This window comes from Callithrix jacchus, chromosome 3 (assembly GCF_049354715.1).
Source record: "Callithrix jacchus isolate 240 chromosome 3, calJac240_pri, whole genome shotgun sequence".
Taxonomy (NCBI): domain Eukaryota; kingdom Metazoa; phylum Chordata; class Mammalia; order Primates; family Cebidae; genus Callithrix; species Callithrix jacchus.
In genome coordinates, this window is record NC_133504.1 from 37,655,894 (window position 1) to 37,680,341 (window position 24,448).

Here is a 24,448-nt window from a genome sequence, read left to right on the forward strand (position 1 = left end):
GGAGGGAAACAAACTGTCAGGAAAGCTTACGTCTCAAATGAGCAAAGACTTCAATAAACAAGAAATAAAGAAAACAAAACAGAGAGAAGCTGAAGACAGACCACAGATGACAAAAGTTTATATCTGGAGGAAGAATAAGGGGGAAAATAGGTCAAAAGTGTAATTCTGAGGATAAGAAATATCAATGGTGTGTGACCCTTGGTTTCTGTGTTCTCTGCGGAGGAAGGTGCCTGCTGCATAGTAAAGTACAAAATGTACAGTGCAATTACACAGAGGATTGTAAGAAAGGATGGGAGTGGAGAGGAGAGGTAGTGGGAGTGGAGAGGTAAAACAAAGATTAGCAGCAATGGATATGAAAAAAATATATACATAAAGGTTTTATCTGATATCCTGAAAACAAATCAACAGCAGAATATGGCTACAGACTAGAACTGAAGTCTAGCTCAGAGTACCCTCAAAAAATCCTGGCAAACAGATCAATAATCTGTTGATGATGATCATTAAGGACCTGAGAAAAAGAAGAGAGATACAAGAGACTATAAGTGTTGATTTATGTACTCCAAAAGTGAAAATCATGGATTCTACAAACCACCTACCTGTGACTTTGACACTGATTCCAGTCAACAATGTTTAACAAAGAGAAATACAAAATCCCAAACTTGGATCCAAAAACCCAAATGCATGTGTATGGGTTAGGAAATCAGCAATGTATAGCAGCAAGTATAATACAGGGACCTATGTCTTGTATTTGACTTACAAAGTGTAAGGGTAAAAACAAATAGAAAAACTGAACTTTCCCTAGTGTCAATAACTTTTCTTTCAGCATTGCCTTTAGCAAACTTCCAACTGTAAATCCTTTACTTATCTGAGATACATGGCAGTCTTTTTAAACGACGTTCCAGGAATGTTTTTCTTAGGGCTTTGGAGCCATCGCTTTGAAATGGAACACCAAGAAGGATGCCTCCTGTCTTCCTGTCTCTGTGGGAATTTGGCCTAGGTGTTTGGCTTTAAGTTGTAACTTCCCATTTGTCAAAAAAACAAACAAACAAAAAACCCAAGACATTTTATTTTTCCTTTGAATAAAGACAGTTAACATGTATGTAATGAATGAATTGTATCTGCCTAGCTATTTAAAAGGGTGAGATTTCTGTCTTGGCCTGTAATATGCATCACAGTCTTGGTTTAAGGCTAATTCAAGAATAAAACTTGTTTCATTCTTTTTTTAAAATTTGTGAAGAGATTTTTTTTCTGGGTACACAGAAAATTTTACTTTTAATAATTTCCCCAGTAATACATAATAATAATCAACAGTGTGATGTGGTTACCAAAAAAGTAATTACTTTGAGGGAATTAATGCAAGACCAGTTTCTAGGATGAAGATGGTAACAGTGCTGTTCTACACCAGGCATGAAGTGGCTTATTCATTCTGGGTGCCACTTTACAAAGGGGATAAAAAGAGGATCCACTCAGAAGTAAAAGAACTCAAATTACTGTCATGGCTGAAAGAAGTGAGGATATTTAAGCTAGTGCTGGGGCTCAGAACTGAGAATATTTAAGCTAGTGTTGGGGCTCAGAAGATACCCCAAAAAGAATGTCACCTTGGCATGCTGATGTTGAGGCTCAAAAACTGATATCCCAAAATATGGTGCTTTGACATGTATTACTGAAGAAGCTTCAATGTCTCTGACCTTCCCCACCCAACTGCCCCTGTCTCTTAATCCTGTGTCTCCCAAAACACAGGATGAAGTTGTTCTCTGAAGTTCCCTTATCTTCCTAAAATATGGACCCACTAAAGAAGCAATTACTTCTGGTTCCTTTCCTGAGTTTTCATGAACTCATATTGCAGGAACAATCACTGACGTCTGTCAACAAACTTGGACGGGCTTCTGTCAGAAACCACTGTCTGCTCTGTAGGCTCAAGAGACTTTGTCCCACTGTATGTTCTTCAAGCCCATTGAATTCCTCTAAAAATCATTTACTATCCCCCTAAAGTCATCCATACTTCCCCATCTCCATTTCCCCTACCAAGAAAGGCATGTAACAGTACCCCATCGTGTGGTAGGGTAATCAATCTGTAATATTCCCTCCATGCACGCTGATAAATCTATATGCCATTTCTCCTACTAACCTGCCTCTTGTGAGCTGATTTTTCTACAAACCTTCAGAAGATGAGGGGTAAGTTTTCCCTTGGTAAGCCCCTATGCTTAGCACCTGGAACTGAAGGAAGACTGTAAGGCCTCAGAAACAATGTCTTTCTTACCTTCTCTCATTCCTCTTTCTCCTCCAAAGCAAGTCACAGAAACAAGGATTCCTCTTCCTCAATGTGAGTCACAGAAACTAGAACTCCTCTCCCTCAAAACAGGCCATAAAACCTAGAAAGGTTATTTTCTGACTTCTCCCTTTCCCCTTGAAAACTCTCATTCCAGAGGCATTCTGCTCTAGCGATATTTCAGAGGAAGAAATGCTACTCAAAAAGGCCAGAGAATGTGAACAGACAGGCCTCGCCTGGCTTCCTCTCTCAATCTACCACCCTTAGATCATATGCTTCTGTCTGATCACATTTCTACATGGCTGTCTATTCTTATTGAACCTAAGCATAAACATGCTTTCCCCTGGGTCTTTGGGGCCTTTATTTCTGAAGGATATCATATTATGTAAAACTTCGCTTAAATAAATTTGTTATGTTTTTCTTGTTACCCTGTCTTTTGTCAAAGAAGTGTCAGCTGTGACCCTTATAATGGGCAAGGAAGAGTATCACGCCTTTCTGCTGTGAGGCTTTGAAAACGATATTGCACTCTGGCATGCTAAACCAGCTTCAAGGTCTCTCTGACCCTCCCCTCCGTCTGTCTTTCAACCCTCGCTCTCCTAAAGCACAGGATGCGGCTCTTCTCTGATATTTCCTTCTCTACCTTAAGACTGAACCTGTCAAAGAGAACACAATGGTCTTCCACCCAATTCCTGAAATCTTATTATTCATATCTATTGCAGAAAAGAAGACAGGAGAAAGCAACTACACCTAGAAAAACACTTTCACAAGATAATGCCTGCCTCTCAGGCTCATTCCAATTCCAAACAGACTCATTTACAAGTTAACTTCTGTCTTGGGTGCATTCACTCTCCCTAAAAATCATTTATTTCCTTTCAAGATTGCTAAACACCACATTTCCCCTTCCCCTCTGACAAAGGGTAGATAAGCATCTGGACCTCACTGGGTTACCCCGTCATCATTATCTCGTGCTTATGCGTATTAAATAAATCTGTATGCTTTTTCTCCTCTTACTCTGTCTATTGTCAGCTTATCTCTGGTGAACCTTCAGAGGGCAGAGACAAAGCTTTCCCTTAACTCCTGTACCACCCCTACAATGGGAAAGAAAAAAATCCAGAGTAAAGATAGAAAGGAAGAGAGAGCAAGAAATAATTATAATTAGAAAGTTGTCCTTGGAAGAGGGCATAGATTTGTTCTGGATAGTATAAAACTGTAGGTAATTTCTGTTCAAAATAAGGAAGAGAGTACCAACAATCCACAATTTTTCATCTCTTATGGTGATCAGTCATAAATTGGACAATCACTTGATGGGGGTACAACGAGGAATTCAAGTATTCTTTGGATTAGGTCTTTTAAAGATTCTTTCTAATCTTATAATTCTAAAATCCTATGGCTTTTAAAAAATATGTCTTCACCTTTGTAAAATTCTCTACTTATTAAAAAAAAGTTCCTATAAATATTAAAATAAAACAAAACTATACAAACCTCAGCAGCTGCATAACCAGGGTATACTTCAACACCAAGGGCTTCTGCTTGTTCACCCATCCAGCTCACTAAATGTCCCAAGCGTACAATGTAATTGCCATGATTATTCATCGGAAGCCCTATAAATATATGCTTAATTTATAAATATGACTTTTTATTGATAACGCATTACAAAAACATACTTTAAAAATTCAAATTAATATGTATTTCTACATAAGTATTATACTGAAGGCCACAATTTCAACTTATCTTCTAAATTTTGGTCTAGAGTTCTAATTTATTACATTACAAACAACATTAACGCACTCAGCTAGAAATTCCTGGTTGGCTTACGAGGCTATCTCACTTCTTCTAGACTGGAAGACAAAAGATCTGGGTTCTAGTCCTGCCTTCCCACCAGCTAGCTGTATAGCTTTGGTAAGTCCTTCAAATTTCTGGGCCTCAGTTCTCATCTGTATAAGGAGGAAATTTCACCAGATGAAATAGAGTTCCTTCCAGCTGTGGAATTCTATAGTTCTGTGAATATTCACTATACCTTACCTGGAAGAATTGGCACAGGAATTCTATATTTCTCTGTTAAAATTCCAAACCTGTCTTCTGTTACAGGAGTGTTAAGGGGAGCCTAGAAATAAAAGAAGAAAAGAAAAAGAAATGTTTTTAGTTTATATTTGCAAGTATAAATATAAATATAAAAAACTATAAAATGTACTCTGATGAAAAATAGAACTCCCCCTAATTTTCTTTTGGCATTTCTTTTAGAAAACTTGTAACTGCAAATCCTTTCTATCTTTTTGAGATGTATGGGAATCTTTTTTTTTTTTTTTTGAGACAGTGTCTCTCTCTGTTACCCAGGCTGGAGTGCAGTGGCACAATCTCAGCTCACTGCAGCCTCTTACTCCTGGGTTCAAATGATTATTCTGCCTCAGCCTCTCAAGTAGCTGGGCTTACAGACACTTGCCACCATGCTTGGCTGATTTTTATATTTTCAGTAGAGACAGGGTTTCGCCATGTTGACCAGGCTGGTCTCGAACTCCTGTTCTCAAGTGATCTACCCTCCTTGGCCTCCCAAAGTGTTGGGATTACAGGCGTGAGCCACTGTGCCTGGCCAGCTGGGAATCTTTTAAAAATCTAAATAAACCTCTTGCCAGTTTTGCATCTCAGGAATATTATTTCTTGGGAGCCTTGGAAACATCTTTGAAATGTGACCATCATATCTTGTCTCTGGAGAAATTAGCCAAGGCGTGTGGCTCTAAGTTGAAACTTCCTGCTTGGTGAAAGGTAAGAGAAATTTTATTTTCCTTTTGGATAAAGACAATTAACATGTTCATAAATTACAACTCTGATATAAATTTTTTTAATTTAAAACGTATATAATTATTCCCTAAGAGAGAGTTATGTGAAAAGGGTTTCCTGTATTTCAGTAATTTGGGAACAACTACTGAAATACAATTACAAAAGATTAGACTTTGTATAAAAAACAATTTTTCATACCCCCTTCTCTTTCCAGTCTGGGAAGAGTTCTTTAAAAGCACTTGGATCGAGGCAAGCCCCTGAGAGAGTATGAGCTCCTATCTGGGCAGCTTTCTCCACTAGACACACGCGGATGTCCTTTTCATGTGCCGCCGCCAACTGTTTCAGACGAACAGCTGCAGAGAGCCCTGCGGGGCCTGCACCAACTATGACAACATCCGCTTCTTCTGCAAACCTTTCCATGTTCACTCCTGGGGGAAATAAAAATTCTGGAACTAATATGACCCAATAATCACATGATAGTTAAAAAACATCCACTGTGCTTTACAGCATTATTTAAGGAAATTCTCCCTGTGTTTTGTACAACAATTATACTAAGCAGAATACATTCTTAGGTTCTGTTCCAGTACATACTTTCTTTCAGTTTCCATAAACTAATTCTTGGATTTGAGATTTATTATTACACATTTAGCAAATATTTACTTGTCTAAAATACAGCCACAAGTCCCTTCATGACAGAAATACTTTCTGAGAAATACATCATTAGGCATTTTGCCCTTTTGCAAACATCATAGAGTATACTCACACAAACCTAGATTGTATAGCTTATGATACACTGAGGCAACACGGTATAGCCTTATTGCTCCTAGGCTACAAAGCTGTACAGCATGTGACTATACTGAACACAGTAGGCAACTGTAACATAATAGTATTTATGTATCTAAACACAGAAAAAAATACAGTAAAAGTACAGATAAAGGATGTAAAAATGGTATATCTGACAGGGCACTCACCATCAATAGAACTTACAGGACTGGAAATTGTTCTGGTGAGGGAGTGAGTGAGCAGTGAGTGAATGTGAAGGCCTAGGACGTTACTGTACACTACTCTAGACTTCATAAACACCATATACTTAGGTTACACTACATCTATGAAAGAACTATTTTGTCAATAAATTAACCTTAGTTTGCAACAATGTTTTTATTTTATAAGCCTTTAAATGTTTTCAACTTTTTGACTCTGTTGTAACACTTAAACAAAAACACATTGTACAGCTGTACAAAAAGGTTTTTATATCCTTTTTCTATAAGTTTTTTCTATTTAATTTTTTTTCTTTTACCGTTTAAACTCTTTTATTAAAAATTAAGACACAAACGCACGCCTACACAGGGTCAGGATCATCAATATCTTCTACCTCCACATCTTCTCCCACTGGAAGGTCATCAAAGACAGTAACATGCATGGAGTTGTCATCTCCTATGCAAACAGCAGCTTCTTCCAGAATACCTCCTGAAGGACCTGCCCGTGTCTGTTTTACAGTTAAGTGTTTAAAAATTAAGTAAGAGTATGCTCTAAAATAAGATGAAAAGTATAATACAGTAAATACATAAACTGGTAACAGTTATTTACTATCAAGTACTATGTACTGTACATAATGGTATGTGGTATGGTATACCTTTAAAGAACTGGCAGCAGAGTAGGTTTGTTTATATCACACTCACCACAAATAACTGAGTAATGTGTTGAGCTACAATGGTCTGAAAGCTATGTTCTAAACGACGTCACTAGGTGACAGGAATTTTTCTGCTCCATTATAATGTCAAGGGACTACCATCATAAATGTTGTCTGTCGTTGACTGAAGTGTCATTATGTGGCATGTGATTTTAGTAATAAGTAATACATTTGGTAAAGCCATAAAATAGTATTAGATATTTTTAAGTTATGCAAAATATAATACTTTCTCCATAAAATGAAACAAAGTATCCAGAAAAGTTTCAGAAATTTTACACAAATTATTACTTACCTTCCCATCTCTTGTCCTTATCCCTGGGATAAATGGTATAATGGGTAGTAATTTGAGGCACAATAGAATTTGAAGACCATCTTGTAGTACGTAGAGGTAGATAATTTTTCTTAATTTTTAAGGCATGAAAGCACTGATGTGCTGCAAAAAATTATGAAAATGAATATCTTCCTTAAAATTAGTTTTCCTCAGTAGACTGAAAAAATATAAATGAATGACTATACTCAATAAGTATAGTGAAATAGACTATATTCTTTCCTAGGTGAACAATTTGAACAGCTTTTTCTCATAAAGCAATGTTTTCAAATCTTAACTATTTTAAAACTATCTAATAAACAAATTTATTCAATTTAGCTAATGTCAGGCTTAACTATAAATTAGTCACGAAAGCTGAACACTTTGAGAGTAATAGGGAGCAGTATTAATAACTGTATTAGGTCAATGGCTATAAGAACACACCGGGTTTTATGGTCAGGTTCTTTTTAAAATAAGTTGACCTACACATATGGCAATATCTTCTTCTTTTTTTTTTTTTTTTTTGAGACAGAGTCTCGCTCTATCACCCAGGCTGGAGTGCAGCGGTGCGATCTTGGCTTAACACAACCTCTGCCTCCTGGGTTCAAGCAATTCTTATGCCTTAGCATCCCGAGTAGCTGGACTACAGGTGTGCACCACCATACCCAGCTAATTTTTGTAATTTTTTTAGTAGAGATGGGGTTTTGCCATGTTGTTCAGGCTGGTCTTGAACTCCTGGCCTCGAGCGATCTGCCTACCTCAGCCTCTAAAAGTGCTGGGATTATAGGCATGAGCCACTGCACCTGATCACAGTATCTTCTGATATCCTTAAAAATGTATATATTTTTGAGTCAGCAAAAAGTATTTTATGGAAATGAACAGAAATGTGCAAAGATTTATCTGCAAAAATGTTCAATGAAAGTTCGCTGTTGTCCTCAAACCTTCAACTCTACCTCCTCTTTCTCTTATCCAGGGCGGGTACCCTAGCATCAAACCTCAAAAAGACAGAAACAATTCGATGGGAATTTTCTCAACTCCTCGACAGTAACTTGTAATATAATCTGTATTTGTGCCCATACTTTGTTCATTATCTCAGTTTATAGCAGAAGATATGTCTTTGCTCCTAATGACTGTATGCAATGAGTACAGAGAAACAGAATACATTCTTCTCCACTGGGGTTAATCCTTCTAGCTGGATGATGAGGCTTAGCTCTCCTGTTGTCTTAGAGACATCCTCCATCTGATACCCTCCCTTCTGATCTTCAATTGTGACTCCCTTCGCAGCCTCTGTTCTCCTTGCTAATTGTTCCTACCATTAAAAAAGGACAAAGAATCCTTCCAGGAAACCACTCTTGTCAGATATAAAAACTTATATTTGAAGCTATATTAATTATGTCTCTTAGAGGAGAAGGGATAGAATAACAAAAGAAAAAGAATACAGAGTTCAGAAATAGAAGACACATAGGTATAGGGTATATAATAAAGATGCCATTTCAAATTAGGGAGAAGAAATGATTTCTCATTAAATGGTGCAGAGATAGCGAGAAAGCCATTCAGAAAAAAAGTATACTCTGCTCCTTATGTCAAAATGAATTCTATTTGATTGAAGATTTTATTAGGGAAACTTCAAAGTATAGAAGACTATGGTGGGCTGGGCACAGTGGCTTATGACTGTAAATCTCAGCTAAGACGGGAGGACTGCATGAGGCCAGAAGTTCAAGATTAGTCGAAGCAACATAGCAAGATCTCTTCTCTACAAAAACAAAAAATGAAAAGTAAAAAAATTAGGTGTGGTGGTATGCACCTGCAGTCCCACATAGTCAGGATGTTGAAGCAGGATGATCACTTGAGCCCAGTAATTTGAGGCTACAGTGAGCTAGGACCACATCACTGTACTCCAACCTGGGTGACAACCACCTTGTCTCAAAAGAAAAAAAAAAAAAGATGGTGAAATATCCATAAATTTTTCAGTTCTCTCCTCCTTAAAGTGGTGTGGGATGAACTTATTGACTAGCTTCTAACAAGTAGAGAATACAAAGTGAAAAATGTTATTAACTTTATAGTAGAGAAATATGGCAGATACCACTGTAACTAAGTGATCAAGTTTAACATTACCAGCAGTAAGACATATTGATACCATGTATCCCCTGATATGAGGTGGTGAAAAGTGTTCTTTACCTCTGTGGTATTTGTCCCCAAAATCTTTAACCTCAGTCTATTCATGAGAAATCATCAGACAAACTCAGATTGAGGGACATTCTACAAAATGCTCAACCAGTAGACAGTAAAAGTGTAAAAGTCTTGGGACACAAGAAAGGACAGAAGAACTGTCAAATTGAAGTAGACTATGGAGACCTGCAAACTTTAAAGGCAACCTACAGCCCTGGATTGGGTCCTGGAACAGAAAAATAAGATCTGGATAAAATCTGTGGTGTAATTAACAGTATTTCATCAATGTTAATTTCTTAGTTTTGATAATTATACTATGGTTATATAAGACAGTAAAGCTCAGCAAAGGGCATATGAGAACTCTCAGTACTATCTTTACAACTCATCAGTAAGTCTAAAATATTTCAAGATAAAAAGTTAAAAAATAAAGATTATGGTGATATGAAAGTTAAGAAATATCAAACCCAAATATAAGAGCTAAAACCATAAAACTCTTTGAAAACATGAGTGTAAATCTTTGTGACCCCGTGTAAACCAAAAATAAAATTCTAAGCCCCCAATTGACTGAATGTACTCTTCCTGGCCAAGAGGATGCCAAAGATACCCAAAAACATAGTTCATACCAAGATGGGAAGTCGGGGGGTCAGACATGCCTCATTATACTCTCTTCCTTTTGGTGTTTAGACATAGCTGACTGGTATCAGCATTAATATCAAAATCCTAAGACTGACAGAACAGACTCTTTGTAGCAATAAGACACCAGCTCCAACCTGACTCTGGTATAATATTGCATGACAACGGGCCCCAGAGAAAATCAAAGTATTATACCCCAAAATATATTTCTTGGACAAAAGTTTTGAATTGGCCCTGCAAAGCTGTCTCTTGTGGGGAAAATTTATATCCTATGGAGAATTCCCTTCCCTCTCCAGGTCTTTTTCTGATCTAGGAGGGATTTGGAGTCTGATACCTTTTAAGGTAAGCTTGTCCAACCTGCAGCCCATGGGCTGCATGCAACCCAGGATGCCTTTGAATGTGGCCTGACACAAATTCATAAACTTTCTTTAAAAATTATGAGATTTTTTTTTTGTGTTTTTTTTTAAAGCTCATCAGCTGTTGTTACTGTATTTTATGTGTGGCCCAAGACAATTCTTCTTCCAGTGTGGCCCAGGGAAGCCCACAGGTTGGACACCCATTTTAAGGTCTAATAAGAGACATGTACCAGCTATTGTCTCTGAAGCCTACTACCTGGAGGCTTTAACTGCATAACAAGAACCCAGGCTTCCATAACACCTATCTTAATCCCAGGCATTTCTTTCTGCTGACTTAAACACTTTAGGCAAACTCAACTTTCAACCAATTGCGAATAAGTAAATCTTTGAATCTACCTATGTCTGGAAGGAACCCCCCTTTAAGAGGTCCTACCTTTCCAGGCCAAACCAATGTAAACCTTATACATATTGATTAATGTCTTTGCCTATAACCTATCTCGCTAAAATGTATAAAATCAAGCTGTAACCCAACCACCTTGGGTACATGTTTGCAAAACCTCCTGAGGCTGTATCATGGGTCATGGTCCTCACATTTGGCTCAGAATTAATTTCTTTAAATAGTTTACGAAGTTTGGCTTTTTCATCAACAATTGGGGTAGGCAATGGTTTCTTCAATACTGCAACCAAAAACACAAGCAACAGAAGAAAAATACAGTTAAACTGCACTTCATCAATATTAAAACCTTTTGTGCGTCAAAGGATACCATCAAGAAAGTGAAAAGACAGCCCATGGAATGGGAGAAAATATTTTCCAATCGTGTTTCTGATAAAGTACTTATATTTAGAATACATAAAGAACTCTTATATCTAGTAATAAAAAGATGAATAACCCAATTAAAAAGTAGCAAAGGATCTGAACAGATACTTGTTCAAAGAAGATATACAAATGGCCAGTAAGTACATGAAAAGATGCTCAGGGAAATGCAAACCAAAACCACATGAGATACTACCGTACATCTACTAGCATGGCTATAGTCAAGAAGACAATAAAACCACCTCTGCAAAAACTCTAACTAAGAACATTATTACAGTGAAAGAGAGCTGACCTAACTAACTCCGTCTTGCTTCTAACCACCAATAAGTCCTTGTTTGTTCCTAGAGTAGGCTGAACTAACTTTGGGAGGAACTTAATTTATAGTTTAACTTTGAAATAAAGACAGTAACAGCCCTTTTCCAGAACAAACCCCCTTCCAACCTGGGGAACAGACTGTCTTTGGAGGACTAACAAATTAGCTACAAGATTAGAAATTATGATTTAAGAGTCATGCAGCTGGAGGTGGCAAGATTCTGAACCTTCCCAAATTGCTCCTTGGGATAATATAATTATAAAAGCTAAGATCACTAATTGGGATATTTTGCAGATCTTGCACTTGATGGATCAACTGGCACCACCCACATTGATGAAATAGTGCAAGAGGACAAACTCACCTCCCTGTGATTTCAAACCTGACCTGACCAATCAGAACTCCCCACTTTCTGACACCCCCCACTCACCAAAATATCCTTAAAAAGCCCAATCTCCAAGTTCTGGGGGAGACTGATTAGAGTAACAATAAAACTCTGGTCTCCTGTACAGCCTGCTCTGTGTGAATTAAACTCTTTCTCTATTGTAATTCTCCTGTTTTGATAAATTGGCTCTATCTGGGTAGCAGGAAAGGAGAACACATTGGGTGGTTACAATAACAAGAGTTAGCAAGGATGTGGAAAACTAGAACCCTCATACACTCCTGTGTGGGAAGTAAAAATGATGCAGTTTCTTTGCAAAATAGTCTGGCAGTTCCTCAAAAGGTAAACACATTGTTTTCATATGACCCATTCCTAAGTCTATCCCTAAGATAATGAAAACATATTTCCACGCAAAAACTTGCACATGAATGTTCCTAGCTGAAATTTTTTTTTCTGGTTTTTTTTTGAGACAAGGTCTCACTGTCACCAAGAGTGGAATGCAGTGATGTGATCATGGCTCACTGAAGCCTTGACTTTCCAAGCTTAAGTGATTCCCCCACCTCAGCCTCCTAAGTAGCTAGGGATATAGGGGAATGCCGTCACACCTGGCTAATTGTTTCTATTTTTCTGTAGTCAAGCAGTCTCACTGGGTTGCGTAGGGTGGTCCTGAAATCCTGGGCTCGAGTAATCTGCCCATCTCAGCCTCCCAAAGTGCTGGGATTACAGGTGTGAGCTACCGCACCTGGCCAATAGGTGAATTATTTATAACAGCCAAAAAGTAGAAAGAACCCAAGTGTTGATCAATAAATGGTAAGAAGTGAAATATCCAAATAATGAAATATTTAGCAATAAGAAATTGAATACTGATACATGCTACCACATAGAAGAACTTTGAAAATATGCTATGTGAAAGAAGTCAGACACAAAAAGACAACATATTATATGCTTCCATAGATACAAAATATTCAGGACAGGCTAATCTATGGAGAAAGAAAGTAGACTGTTGTCTAATGTTGGAAGGGGCTTGGGAATGAATACAGAGTTTCTTTTTTGAGTGATGAAAATGTTCTAAAATAGACTGCAGTGATGGTTACAGAATTCTGACTATACTAAAAACCACTGAATTGTACATTTTAAATAGTATAAATTGTATGGTTTGTGACATATCTTATTAAAGATTATAAATGTTATAAAAAACAACATAGCCATGTATAAAAATATTATTAAAAAAACAGATTTTTGGGCCGGGTGCGGTGGCTCACGCCTGTAATCCCAGCACTTTGGGAGGCCAAGGCGGGTGGATCACGAGGTCAAGAGATTGAGACCATCCTGGTCAACACGGTGAAACCCCATCTCTACTAAAAATACAAAAAAATTAGCTGGGCACGGTGGCACGTGCCTGTAATCCCAGCTACTCAGGAGGCTGAGGCAGGAGAATTGCCTGAACCCAGGAGGCAGAGGTTGCTGTGAGCCGAGATTGGGCCATTGCACTCCAGCCTAGGTAACAAGAGTGAAACTCCGTCTCAAAAAAAACATAAAAAAACAGATTTTTTTTTTTTTTTTAGAATCTAGGATTCTGAAAGTTATTTTTTAAGAATATGAAAAATCTAAAAAGTTATAGTATCACTGGACTAAAAATTTAAACCATTTATGTGACCAAAAAAGGGCAAAAATATAAATGTCTTTAGTTGTCTGTATTCTCCATCAGATAGCATGGTCCATAAGCATTTATCTTGTTGTATGTGGAAACCTAATGTCAGGTGGAGATATTTGTTAACTAAATATGAAAGAGTCATTTTTTATACTTTCCTTCACTAGAGTATTCACTTATGATTGGCACATGGTACTACAAAAGATTAATGCTCTTCAGATTCATTTTCTGTGAAAAGGCAAGTCTCTTAAACACTAAAAATCTGTTATTTGATCATTTTTTTAAAAGTGGCAAATAAATGAATTTGATTATGCAAACTAAGAACTATAGCACTGGGGCTGGGCATGGTGGCTCATACCTGTAATCCCAGCACTTTGGGAGGCTGAGGTAGGAAGATCACTTGAGGCCAGAAATTTGAGACCAGCCTGGCCAACATGAGGAATCTCTGTCTCTACTAAAAATTCAAAAATTAGCCAGGCATGGTGGTGGGCGCTGTGATCCCAGCTATTAGGGAGGCTGAGGCATGACTATCACTTGAACCCGGGAGGCAGAGGCTGCAGTGAGCCAAGATTACACCACTGCACTCCAGCCTGGGCGACAGGGCAAGGCTGTCTCAAAAAACCCCAAAAACAAAAAAACTGTAATACTGGTAACACTTTTTAAGTTTTAGATAACTATTCACCTAAGTTTTGAAAAAAAAAATTCATTAAATACATAAAGATACTCTAGGACTCAGTGCAAGAGTTCAAACACACCATAATCAATATTTAAAATATTTAGTTTTCAATGCATTGTAATTTAGTGTATAGAAGTTATTTACTTCTGAAAACTGATGACTGGCATATGACAAACTGTAATTCTACTGCTTGTATAGTTACTGATCTCTTCAGAATATTTGAAACTGTGTAGTCTTTCTCTAAAGGATTGGAAAAAAAAAAGTCACAACCTTTACCCCTTTTCTGAAACAAATCTGGTATCTCACTTTAGAGATTTGAATATTCAGTCTCCTTGGTCAAAAAGTGAGGTCACAAAGTCCTTTGAACTCATAGTATCACCATATCAAACTCGCACTGATGGCACATTTGTGTCTACCTCTTTCAGGCTATGAAAATGGCAATGAATTGCTATCCAAAGAAAACAGAAATTGTGGTTAGCACTGGGCCCAAGGCTGATGGCATCTAAATCCTTCTGTAAGGCAGACACCAGCTGACAACTTCAAACACCATCTATCTTATCCATACATTAAGCGCAACAACAAATACATGAGTGACATGACATGAAATTTAAACAAAGTTCTAATTTCTTAACATATGGAAGCCAAGATTAACAAAATTCTATTTTCATGAAATTTCATAAGAACATCTTTGAATTTGTAATATTTATACTTAATGAATCACCAAAATTTAAATAAAGATTTAAAAAATTAAGCCAGTTATGACAGAATACAAGATCCTTTAGTGAACTTTTGTTTGAATTAACAACAACAAAAATTTAAGTAAAACTTTAAAAAGACCATCCAACTTCATTTGTCATGATGGTTCGAAGAATATCCATAACACGATAAAACCCTTAGAGTTAATTTTATTTTACATTTTTTTGAGACGGAGTCTGGCTCTGTCACCCAGGCTGGAGTGCAGTGGTGTGATCTCAGCTCGCTGCAACCTCTACCTCCCGGGTTCACCTGAGTCTCCTGCCTAAGCCTCCTGAGTAGCTGGGATTACAAGCATGCGGCATCACACTCAGCTAAGTTTTGTATTTTTAGTAGAGATGGGGTTTCACTATGTTGGTCAGGCTGGCCTTGAAATCTGGACCTCGGGTGATCCACCGGCCTCGATCTCCCAAAGCGCTGGGATTACAGGCATGAGCCACCGCGACTGGCCTTTATAGTTAATTTTAGACAAGGCAGAAAACTCCTGGCTCCAGATACACTCAGGTGACTTGGTTAACATATGAATGTTAACCATGATGTGACAGATAAGACTTCAATTTCTTTAGACTGAACCAGGATGGCTGCGAAGACGAAAGTCAGGTCAGGACCAAGGATAAAAACTAGGCAAATACAACTTTTTTTCCCCCCCCATTTAAAACAAAGCTTTGAGGATTAGAACCATGATTCGGGAAGCCTTAGTTCAGGAGTCCACCGAGATGTGTGTTTGTTGACCGGTGGTGGTGGGTGGGGTGTGTTGACAAGTTTTCTCCGCCCTTGACCTTTAGCCTAGATATTATTTTTTCCAACTGAGGCAACCCCAGAGAGAAGCAGCCAGGGTCCACCACCCGGCTCACAGAGCGTGACCTTTGCCCCAGATAGCCTCAGAAAGCAGATGAGAGAAGAGGTGAGAGGTGAGAGGTGCCTACAGCCCCCAGGACCGGCCTTGTCGCTTTTGCCCTAATTCCTCCACTTATCCCCACCTTACGTTCCCTCTCACCCGGGCAGGACAGCTTGGCTAGCGGCACCAGCATGTTCAAAGTCACCAGGATTCTCGGTCGGACAGAACAGGAGGAATCTCCGCTGCTCGCGGCGGGCGTTGGACCTCTAGGCCGCGGGGGGCGCCATCACCTGCCGGGAAGCAAGAACTCGACCGCAGTTCGTCTACCCAGCTCTGCCGACAGCTCTTGCTTCGCGGCGTTCCCGCCTCCTTCTCACTCTGCGCCGGCGCCATGCATGACGCGGCGGACAGCCGAGGCTTCCGGGTCATGTACCAAACCAGGGAAATTAGGGACTCCAAGACCCAGCCGGGGCGCGGTGCCAGCCAGAGCGCGGCTAGAGAGGTTCACGAATCCCACAGGACAACGCACGCGCAGTGAAAGACAGTGGAAGGCGGGGCGACGCGCACAGCTTCCTGGGAGGGGTAGTCTTCTGCACGCGCGCCCTTCCAGCCCTACTAGAGGCTCGCGCAGTAGCCTTGAGCTGCCTAAGGTGGATAGATGTCATCTGATTGGCTGTCCCGAAAAATGAAAAGTCTTTGTGATCCAGGGCTGAGACCCGTGAGGAGACGGGGCGGGATTTCGGGCGCTAGGAGGCGGGGCCACTTGGCTTTGGGCGCGAGCGGTTAAAAGACAGTTGGTGTCGGTTCGGGTGCTCGATTGGATTCCGCGGTCTCAGTCCTCCCCCATGGCCGACCCTGTGGAGCTGCAGGTTTCTTCGCCTCCCCCGCCTCCTCCTTCTTCTCCCTCCTCTGCAGACGCCTCTGCAGCATCTTTCCCCGGCGGCCCAGTGAGTTTGAGCTGGCCAGTTCCGAGCGGGAGCAGCGGCCGAAAGGTTGACCCGCTGGAGGAAGTGGAGCTGCAAATCGGAGACGTGAGTGTGTAGTTGGGACTGCGTCCCTCCTCGGCGCCTCTGGGAAGACTGGCGGCGGCTGGGCCCGCGAGGCCAGGGAGTCGGTCCCCCAACCCCACGACCGGGGACGACCGGCCCTTCTGCACCCGAGAGCTTGCGGGCGGGAAGCGGGGAGTGGGAGATGCCAGCAGCTAAACCCTTTCTGAGTGTTCCCCTTTAGATTTAGCGGTGAGGAGTCTTAAGGGTTATCCATCCACCCGCCCCACTTCTAACTGGTCTCTTTTTGTCTCGCCTTCTGGTTTCAATCATCCGCAGTAACCCGAAGCCATGCAGCTCTGCGCCGCCCAGTGCTGGCTTTTTGCCTCCTCCCCTCCCATCAGAGAATAGTTTTCACTGCATGGGTTTGCTTGCTGCCTGCGAGTGTTTAGGTTCAGACTGTGATTTTTTTCCATGGGACTTAGAGCCCGCTGTTCTAGTTGGCCACCTGCCCAGGGACAGATGATAATGCCATTGTCTGCCTCAGGCCTGCTTAGCGGTGGACCCAGCTTGAAGGGTTTAGGTCACGTGGATTGGCTTCATTAAGGGTTTAGTTCAGCACTCCTTCCTTTGTATGATTGCTAGCACTCCTCCCTTTGTAGAATGCATACTTAGTAAGGATAGTTTCTGTTAAATCTCGAGTCCCCAGAAACTAGCACCCCACCTCCCACCCCTAACTCACACAAGATAGGGAGGGGGAGAAGGGAAGTCACAGTTTTATGGTCTCTCGAGTGGGTCAAGTGGAATGAGGTATGTAGGCTGTAACCTTCTGGGAGAGCTCTGTGGCATGACCTTTCTTAAGGATTGGAAACTGCGGGATGACCTCGACTATCTCATTGCTGCGCATGTATTTTTTTAAGGATGACTAAAGTGCATATTCAGCCTTTATTTTTGCAGAACAAACTGATTGTAAGTAAATATGTAGAATTTTCTTATATATTCTTTGAATATTCTACAAAGAAATATGTAGAATGAAGTGCTAATGTGTTATTTAGGAAAAACGTTTTATTTTATATCATCAGCAAAGAAAATATTTGCCTAAAAAGTGAAATTTCCACCAGGAGCTGAGTGTTTTCTGCATTCGTGTGTGATTTCGTTGATGTTGTTTGTCAGAGCTCAGAGTTTCTGTTCTTTGATCTATACATTTTCATTGTTTAAAGCGTTCACAGGTCAATGCCCATGTTACCCACATAGCAGTAAGAATTATTTATGATGAATTCCTTCAGATACTTCTGACACTTAGTGTGAAGGGGTCCAAGTCATCTTGTTGAACTGAGACTAGTGTATTTTCACAGAAAACAACAATACTGACTTGTCATGTCTCATACATAGTGAATATTTTTCTAGCAGACCTGTTTCCTCAAAGCCTACTCAATTTTCAAACTAAAGCATTGGCTCTTTCAGGGAACCTAAGAAATATTGAAGAGCCAATGCTTTAGTTTGAAAATTGATTACTTTTAAAGAAAACAGGGGCATTGGATTCAAGGCCTTAAGCTATTTTGAGACTACTTGTAAAATGAGATGAGAATTTAAAAAATAAACTTGTTTGACTTTTTTTTTTTAATTTTAGGCAGCCTTTTCATTAACCAAACTCCTTGAAGCCACATCTGCAGTATCAGCTCAAGTGGAAGAGCTTGCCTTCAAATGTACAGAAAATGCACGTTTCCTTAAAACATGGCGGGACCTCTTGAAAGAAGGCTATGATTCTTTGAAACCTGATGACTAATTTGACATACTTCGTTGTTTAATAATGACTGTATTACTTCATACTTCTTCATATGTCATATTTGTACATTTACCACATGTATAGGATGACCTCTGTTCAGAAGTTCTGTATGCACTCAGAATGAAATTTTTCTTCGTTTTTGAATGGATGTTCAATCATAACCGTTGATTCCATAACAACTTAAGATAACAAGAGTTCCGTCCATTGGCCCACCCGTGTCTTCCCTCTTGACAGGTCTCTGTGCCACCATTTGTAGCAATGGCAGTGAGAGACTTGCTCCCGGTATTATGTTGGGGTCTTTGAAGCCTGTGATTGTTGGGTTGGTTCTTTTGGTCCAATAATTGGCTACTATGGCCAGGTTGGGAAATGTCCCAGGAGTGAGCTCTAGCATAATAGGATGGTGGAGTGCGCCAGGTAGCCCAAACAGACTCCCCATCTTGTTCTTTGCATTGGTGAGTCTCTTCTCAAACTCCACTATGTCTGTGAGGACGGAGGGGAGTACTGGTGTCCCATCCATACACAGTTCTAGAAAGGTCTGGATAGTAAAAACTGTCGTCATCGGGCTAAACTGTTGTTTAGCAACAAGCTTGACTTGATCTAAGAGCTCCTTTCCTTGAATAGGAGAGCAAATACAAACTCACCAACCCAAGGTTGACTATTAATCCAGTCTATCGTAGGCCCAGCATTGCGTGCAATCAGCAGGTTTGCACTTTCGCCATCTGCTGCCCTGCCTGGTGCAACCATCATGGCCTGGAATCGTTTTTAGACCTGAATAGGATTGGACTGGGTCTAATCACTTGACCCGATCACAACTCTGATGAATAGGTAGCAGCAGTGTTGAAGCATGGACGCCATTTCGGTTTTAGTTATCCGGTCCTGGTCAGTGACAGTCCTTTTAAAGAGTGACTGTGTGGATGTTTGTTTGCCTTCAACAATGAGCAAGCTTCTTTCACTCACACCCGCATCTATGAGGTCTTCATGCAGTCCATCAGTAAGACGGCAAACAAACAAAAGTTTTGGGGTAGCTGGATGGAAGGTGGCTCGGAATGCTGGGTTGAACATAGACTTTGCATTCCTTTCAGTGTCCTCCAATCTTCCAATTCCTGCTTGAGGATCCGTGGAATCAGAGGGAAACTGCCTGAATCTTCCACTCAATTGTGATGAGAGTTTCCTACTGGTCGTATCCATAGACATTTGTTGATCATCCATGCTAACCAATTTGTTGAGTTCTCTTCCTTTTCTTGGCTTTTGTGAAAGCGGAATACCGATGCTATTTTTGAGGCTGACCAGTGCTTGTTTATCCTTAAGCACTTTCTGCCTCTGAACTTTCATAGAATCCTTTTTGAAAGATAATCAGTAGATGGCTAATATTAATAGTGCCATAGTGCTACCAGTAGCAAACTAGCTAGACCATTAGTTATTTGTTTTGTAACAAGATGCTAAGCATGGCAGAGTTTGAAGTTGCGTTTCATCTTAAGGACCAAGGGAGGTAACTTTAAGGTTTCCAATGGTAGATGCAGCTCCATTAGGCTAAGTTGTCTACAGCTAATGATTGTGTCTTTATTCTATATCCCCAGCACCTAAAACAGGGTCACACAACACTCACTAAATATTTGTTTAAGAGTTAACAAACTTAATTAAAAGCTTTTTTTCGTCCCATATTTAGCATGAAGACTAATTGTTTCTCTAGAAAATGTATGAGTCTGACCTTTATTGACTTGAAGACAAACATTCTTTTTTACGGAGATTTGGACTTTGATGATAGGTTTTAAAAATGTATGACAAGTATTTTTTGTACTTCTTTGATTTTTTTTTTTTAAAAAGACTTTACTTCAGAAACGGAAAGACTGTCTAGAAAGAATGCGTATTTTTTCTCTATTTCTGTGGTTACTACTTTTCCAGTTTAACAGTGTTTGTATCTGATACTTGCATATGTTTGATTGCTGTCTTTAAAGAATCTTAAGGTACAAAGCATTGTTAGTATATAAGAATGACGGGGGCGCAGTGGCTCACACCTGTAATCCCAACACTTTGGGAGGCCAAGGCTGGTGGATCACGAGGTCAGGAGTTCAAGACCAGCCTGGCCAATATGGTGAAACCCTGTCTCTATTAAAAATACAAAAATTAGCCAGGTGTGGTGGCGCATGCCTGTAGTCCCAGTTACTTGGGAGCCTAAGGCAGAAGAATTGATTGAACCTGGGAGGCGGAGGTTGCCGTGAGCTGAGATAGCATCGCTGCACTCCAGCCTGGGTGACAGAGTGAGACTCCATCTCAAAATAAAGTGCCTTATCAGATTTATGGCTCTGTGCTATTACTTTCTGAGCTTTGCAAGTTGTGTACATAAGAATTCTAAAGAAGTTACTTTGTTTGCAATGCATCAAATTTAAATGATGTGATTGTTTTTGTATTATTTGACCTTAGTCTTCTATTTTGCATCCTGTATCTTATGTTGCTTTTGATACTTTGTGTGGCGTGTCAACGATTAAGCCACTAATTCTCTACCATATATAACTTGTGGACATCTTTGATACGACATCTTAATTCTTTGTAGATATGTACAGAACTATATTCTAACGCCCCACAATGGGGCTATGAGAGGGGACAGATGGATGGGCAAAGAATAGTTTTGTTTAACATATTAGGTCATAGTTCTTGATTAGTTTTTTTAAAGATCACACATAGGGTGTGATTTCTATACCAAAGATATGCTTATTTCAGTATTAGAAAAATACTCTTACATATCCTGAGAACTGCAATTTTTAAAATGTGTAAAAATTAATTCTTATTAAAAACACATTTTATTTCCATTTCTTTGGATTCATTGCCTCAAAACTTTTTTATTTTACATATTTCAGAGATATAGGAAAGGTAAATGATTTCAAGAAAATTCATGTATTTCTACCATGCAGATGTAGTAAATGTTAGCATTTGGCTGTATTTTCTTCAGACACACACACCCCGTATGTATGTAATTACAAATGTTAGATACATTTGAAGTTTGTTGCCTCTTTGATCCTGTCCCCTTCCTATTTCTCTGAGAGTCCCCAGAAGTAACCACTAGAGGTTGAGTATTTTCTAGTGTGTGTTTTTATATTTTTAATACAAATGTATTTTTTAAAAGTGCTACAAAATATTGTTTTATGTATGTGGTAGCCAGCCTCCAGATGGTCCCAGTGATCCCTGGCCTCCTGGTATTTATGCCCCAGTATAGTCTTCTGCATTCTACAGTGCTGACTTTTGTAACTACAAGGATATTGAGCAAATACATTGTGTGATTTCTGAGGCCGTTATCTTTTACTCTTTTTTTTTTTTTAAGAGACAAAATCTTGCTCTCTTGCTCAGGCTGGAGTGCATTTGCAAGATCATAGCCCACTGTAATCTTGAGCTTGGGCTCAAACAATCCTCCCGTCTTGTCTCCCAAAGCACTGGGATTACAGGCATTTTTTGCTCATTTTTCTATTTTTAACCTGTCAGTTTTTACATATTGCATGTTTTAATACTAATAATCTGTTATATATGTTTCAACTATCTTTTTTAGGCTGGTTTATCTTTGTATTTTGGTTATGAAATGTTGAATTTTTAAATTTTAATGTAATCTTACCAATATTTCATAATGATTTGCTTTTTCTAAGTTTTGTATAGGAAATGTCATAAAAATAGTATTATACAGCCTTCCAAAAGTTGTAAAATTTTTTAACATTTAGATGTTTAGTTCAACTGAAATTTGATTTTGTTTATGGCATGATTTTGGAATCTTGTTTTAATTATTTTTGCATATTTATAGCTATTCCTTCAAGTATCAATGTTTCAAGTGCGGCATCTGTCATTCAGTTACCATATAAGGGCCAGATTCTGACCTTTCTGTTCTTTTGATCTGAAGGAAATTTGAACATGCCTTCCCCAAATATGCCAATTTGCCATAGTGATTATTTCGAGCTAAAGGCACTTGAGAAACAGTAGTTGCAGAAATGGCTATCTTACCTATCCTTTCCTACCTGTAGCAAGCCATACAAACTTCTTTGAGAAAGTTGCTTTCCTGATTCCAAGATGAGAAGATAGCTCTAGTCAGCTGAGACAGCACCAGAGGAATCTACAAACAAACTTTACTGTTAGTTTCTTGCTGTATAAATTTACCTTCTTATAGTTACTGCCTCTGGAAGCCTAAAACTGCTTTCCTTGTCACACATCTCTAAAATTTATTCTCTGTGGAAGATGCTATACAATCTAGAGTTGTAAGCCACTACTTGTGGTTACTTTTTCATTGGGTTATCTCCTGTATGATATACACTGCAAATATTAATAAAAATTAGTTGTTTTTCTCTTGTTAATCTGTCTTTTGTTACAGGGATCTGTCCCAACTATGAACTTATGAGGCTTGAGGAGAAATTATATTTCTTCCACTACAGATATATTTACTTAACTGCGTGCTAAAACTCTGTAAGTTTCCCTGTAAGGAAAGAAAAAAACATGTTACTGATTTCTACTGAGTTATGGTCAGTTTAGGACAACTGCTGGTTTCAGGTAGTGAGCTTTCTATGGGCACTTAAAGAGTGGGTTTTTATGGTTACACATTTTTACATTTCCGTTTGCTTCATGGGAGAGGTTGGGGAAGAGCTGAAAGCATAAATGTTTTCTTTAAGACGTAAGAATTTTTTTTTTTTAAACGTAGTAAGTAGCCCATTACCAGCCCTACACAAACCACAAAGAAATGATGTAAAAAATATTTTTTGAGACAAATTCTTGCTCTGTTGCCCAGGCTGGAGTGCAGTGGTGCGATCTTGGCTCACTGCAACCTCTGCTTCCTGGTTCCAGCGATTCTCCTGCCTCAGCCTCCCTACTAGCTGGGAATCACAGGTGTGCGCCACCACATCCGGCTGATTTTTGTATTTTTAATAGAGACAGGATGTCACCATGTTGCCCGGGCTGGTCTCAAACTCCTGACCTCAGGTGATCCACCCACCTCGTCATCTCAAGGTGCTGGGATTACAGGTGTGAGCCACTGGGCCCAGCTGATGTAAATTTTTTAAAACTTCAAGAGACTAAAGTCAGTAAGATGAAATTGTTAACATATAAAACAAATGTGTTCTGTTTCAAAAATTCTGAGTATGTAAGATGTGCCAGGTACTGTGTTAAGAGCTTTATAACCATATCAGTTCTTCGAGAAAAGTGTCATTACTGTTTACCAAAAGTAAGCAGGCTGAGATAAAATAATATGCCTGTGAGTCTTGACGCTGAAATTGGTCAACACTACCCTAGTAGTCTACACCACACCTAGCCACCTAGCTAGACTGAATAATATCCAGGCTTATCATATTATTTACTCTCCCCATGAGTGATGGTTAATTTTATGTTTCAACTTGATGGCTACAGGTACGGAGATATTTGTTCAGATAATATTCTCACTTTTTCAGTCAGGATGCTTTTGGATGAAGCTAATATGTACATCAGTAGACAAGAGTAAAGCAGATTGCCCTTCCTAGCATGGGTTGTGCTCCTCCTATCCCTAGAAGGCCTGAACAGAACAAAGGGCTGACCCTCCCCCTGCAAGGGGGAATTCAAAAGGCCAGCCTTTGAATTGGCACTGGCTCTTCCTGGTTCTAAAGAGCCTGTGTGCCTTTCAGCTGGGACATTGGCCCTGCAGATGTTTAGAGCTGCCAGTTTCCATAATCATGTGAGACAATTCCTTAGACTCTTCTCTCTCCTTTTCTATGGCTATGGCAAACCCAAAATAATATGACATCCCAAAGCAGAATATTTGTGCTAGTAACTGTATAACACTCAAATTTTTTCCCCTAGGATTGCTTTTTATTTTTTTGGTAAGCTCTAAAAACCTATAAAGATCAACTGACCAAATTGGAATTGGAGGTATGGCGGCTTGTTAAAAGGTTATTACAAATACCCCAATGAGACATAATGTTGACCCAAACTAAGGTACTGGGAATTGGGATGAAGAGAGTGGATGGATTTAAGCAACGTGTATGAGGTAGAATAGGGAGGCCTGGGTGATTTGATATGTTGGATAAAGGAGAGGGAAAAGTCAAGGATGACTCCCA

General features: G+C 39.4%; 2 protein-coding genes across 3 annotated transcripts in view; one reads left to right on the plus strand and one right to left on the minus strand.

The window, feature by feature from the left end:
• ETFDH (electron transfer flavoprotein dehydrogenase) overlaps window positions 1-15,958 on the minus strand; it is a 37,093-nt gene extending 21,135 nt beyond the window's left edge. The window contains exons 1-5 of one of the 2 annotated variants that reach the window (XM_002745281.6): window positions 15,783-15,958; window positions 7,027-7,167; window positions 5,243-5,472; window positions 4,292-4,373; window positions 3,752-3,870 (exon numbers count right to left, since the gene is read on the minus strand). In XM_002745281.6, the coding sequence (XP_002745327.2) occupies window positions 3,752-3,870; window positions 4,292-4,373; window positions 5,243-5,472; window positions 7,027-7,167; window positions 15,783-15,816 (606 nt within the window). In that variant the 5' untranslated portion in view covers window positions 15,817-15,958. Of the gene's footprint in view, window positions 1-3,751; window positions 3,871-4,291; window positions 4,374-5,242; window positions 5,473-7,026; window positions 7,168-15,765 lie in introns of both variants that reach the window. The other variant, XM_035292788.3, reaches the window with a different exon arrangement.
• A 294-nt stretch (window positions 15,959-16,252) lies between these two features.
• Window positions 16,253-22,723, plus strand: C3H4orf46 (chromosome 3 C4orf46 homolog). Its single transcript, XM_002745286.7, has 2 exons — window positions 16,253-16,654; window positions 18,240-22,723. Exons 1-2 carry the CDS (start codon window positions 16,469-16,471, stop codon window positions 18,393-18,395), a joined length of 342 nt encoding a protein of 113 aa, XP_002745332.1. The 5' UTR covers window positions 16,253-16,468; the 3' UTR covers window positions 18,396-22,723.
• The last annotated feature ends 1,725 nt before the right edge of the window (window positions 22,724-24,448 follow it).

Coding starts and splice junctions, on each gene's coding strand:
- C3H4orf46 (XM_002745286.7), top strand. CDS start 16,469: ATGGCCGACCCTGTGGAGCTGCAGGTTTCTTCGCCTCCCCCGCCTCCT. Junction 16,655..18,239: donor TGGAGCTGCAAATCGGAGAC/GTGAGTGTGTAG, acceptor TTTTAATTTTAG/GCAGCCTTTTCATTAACCAA.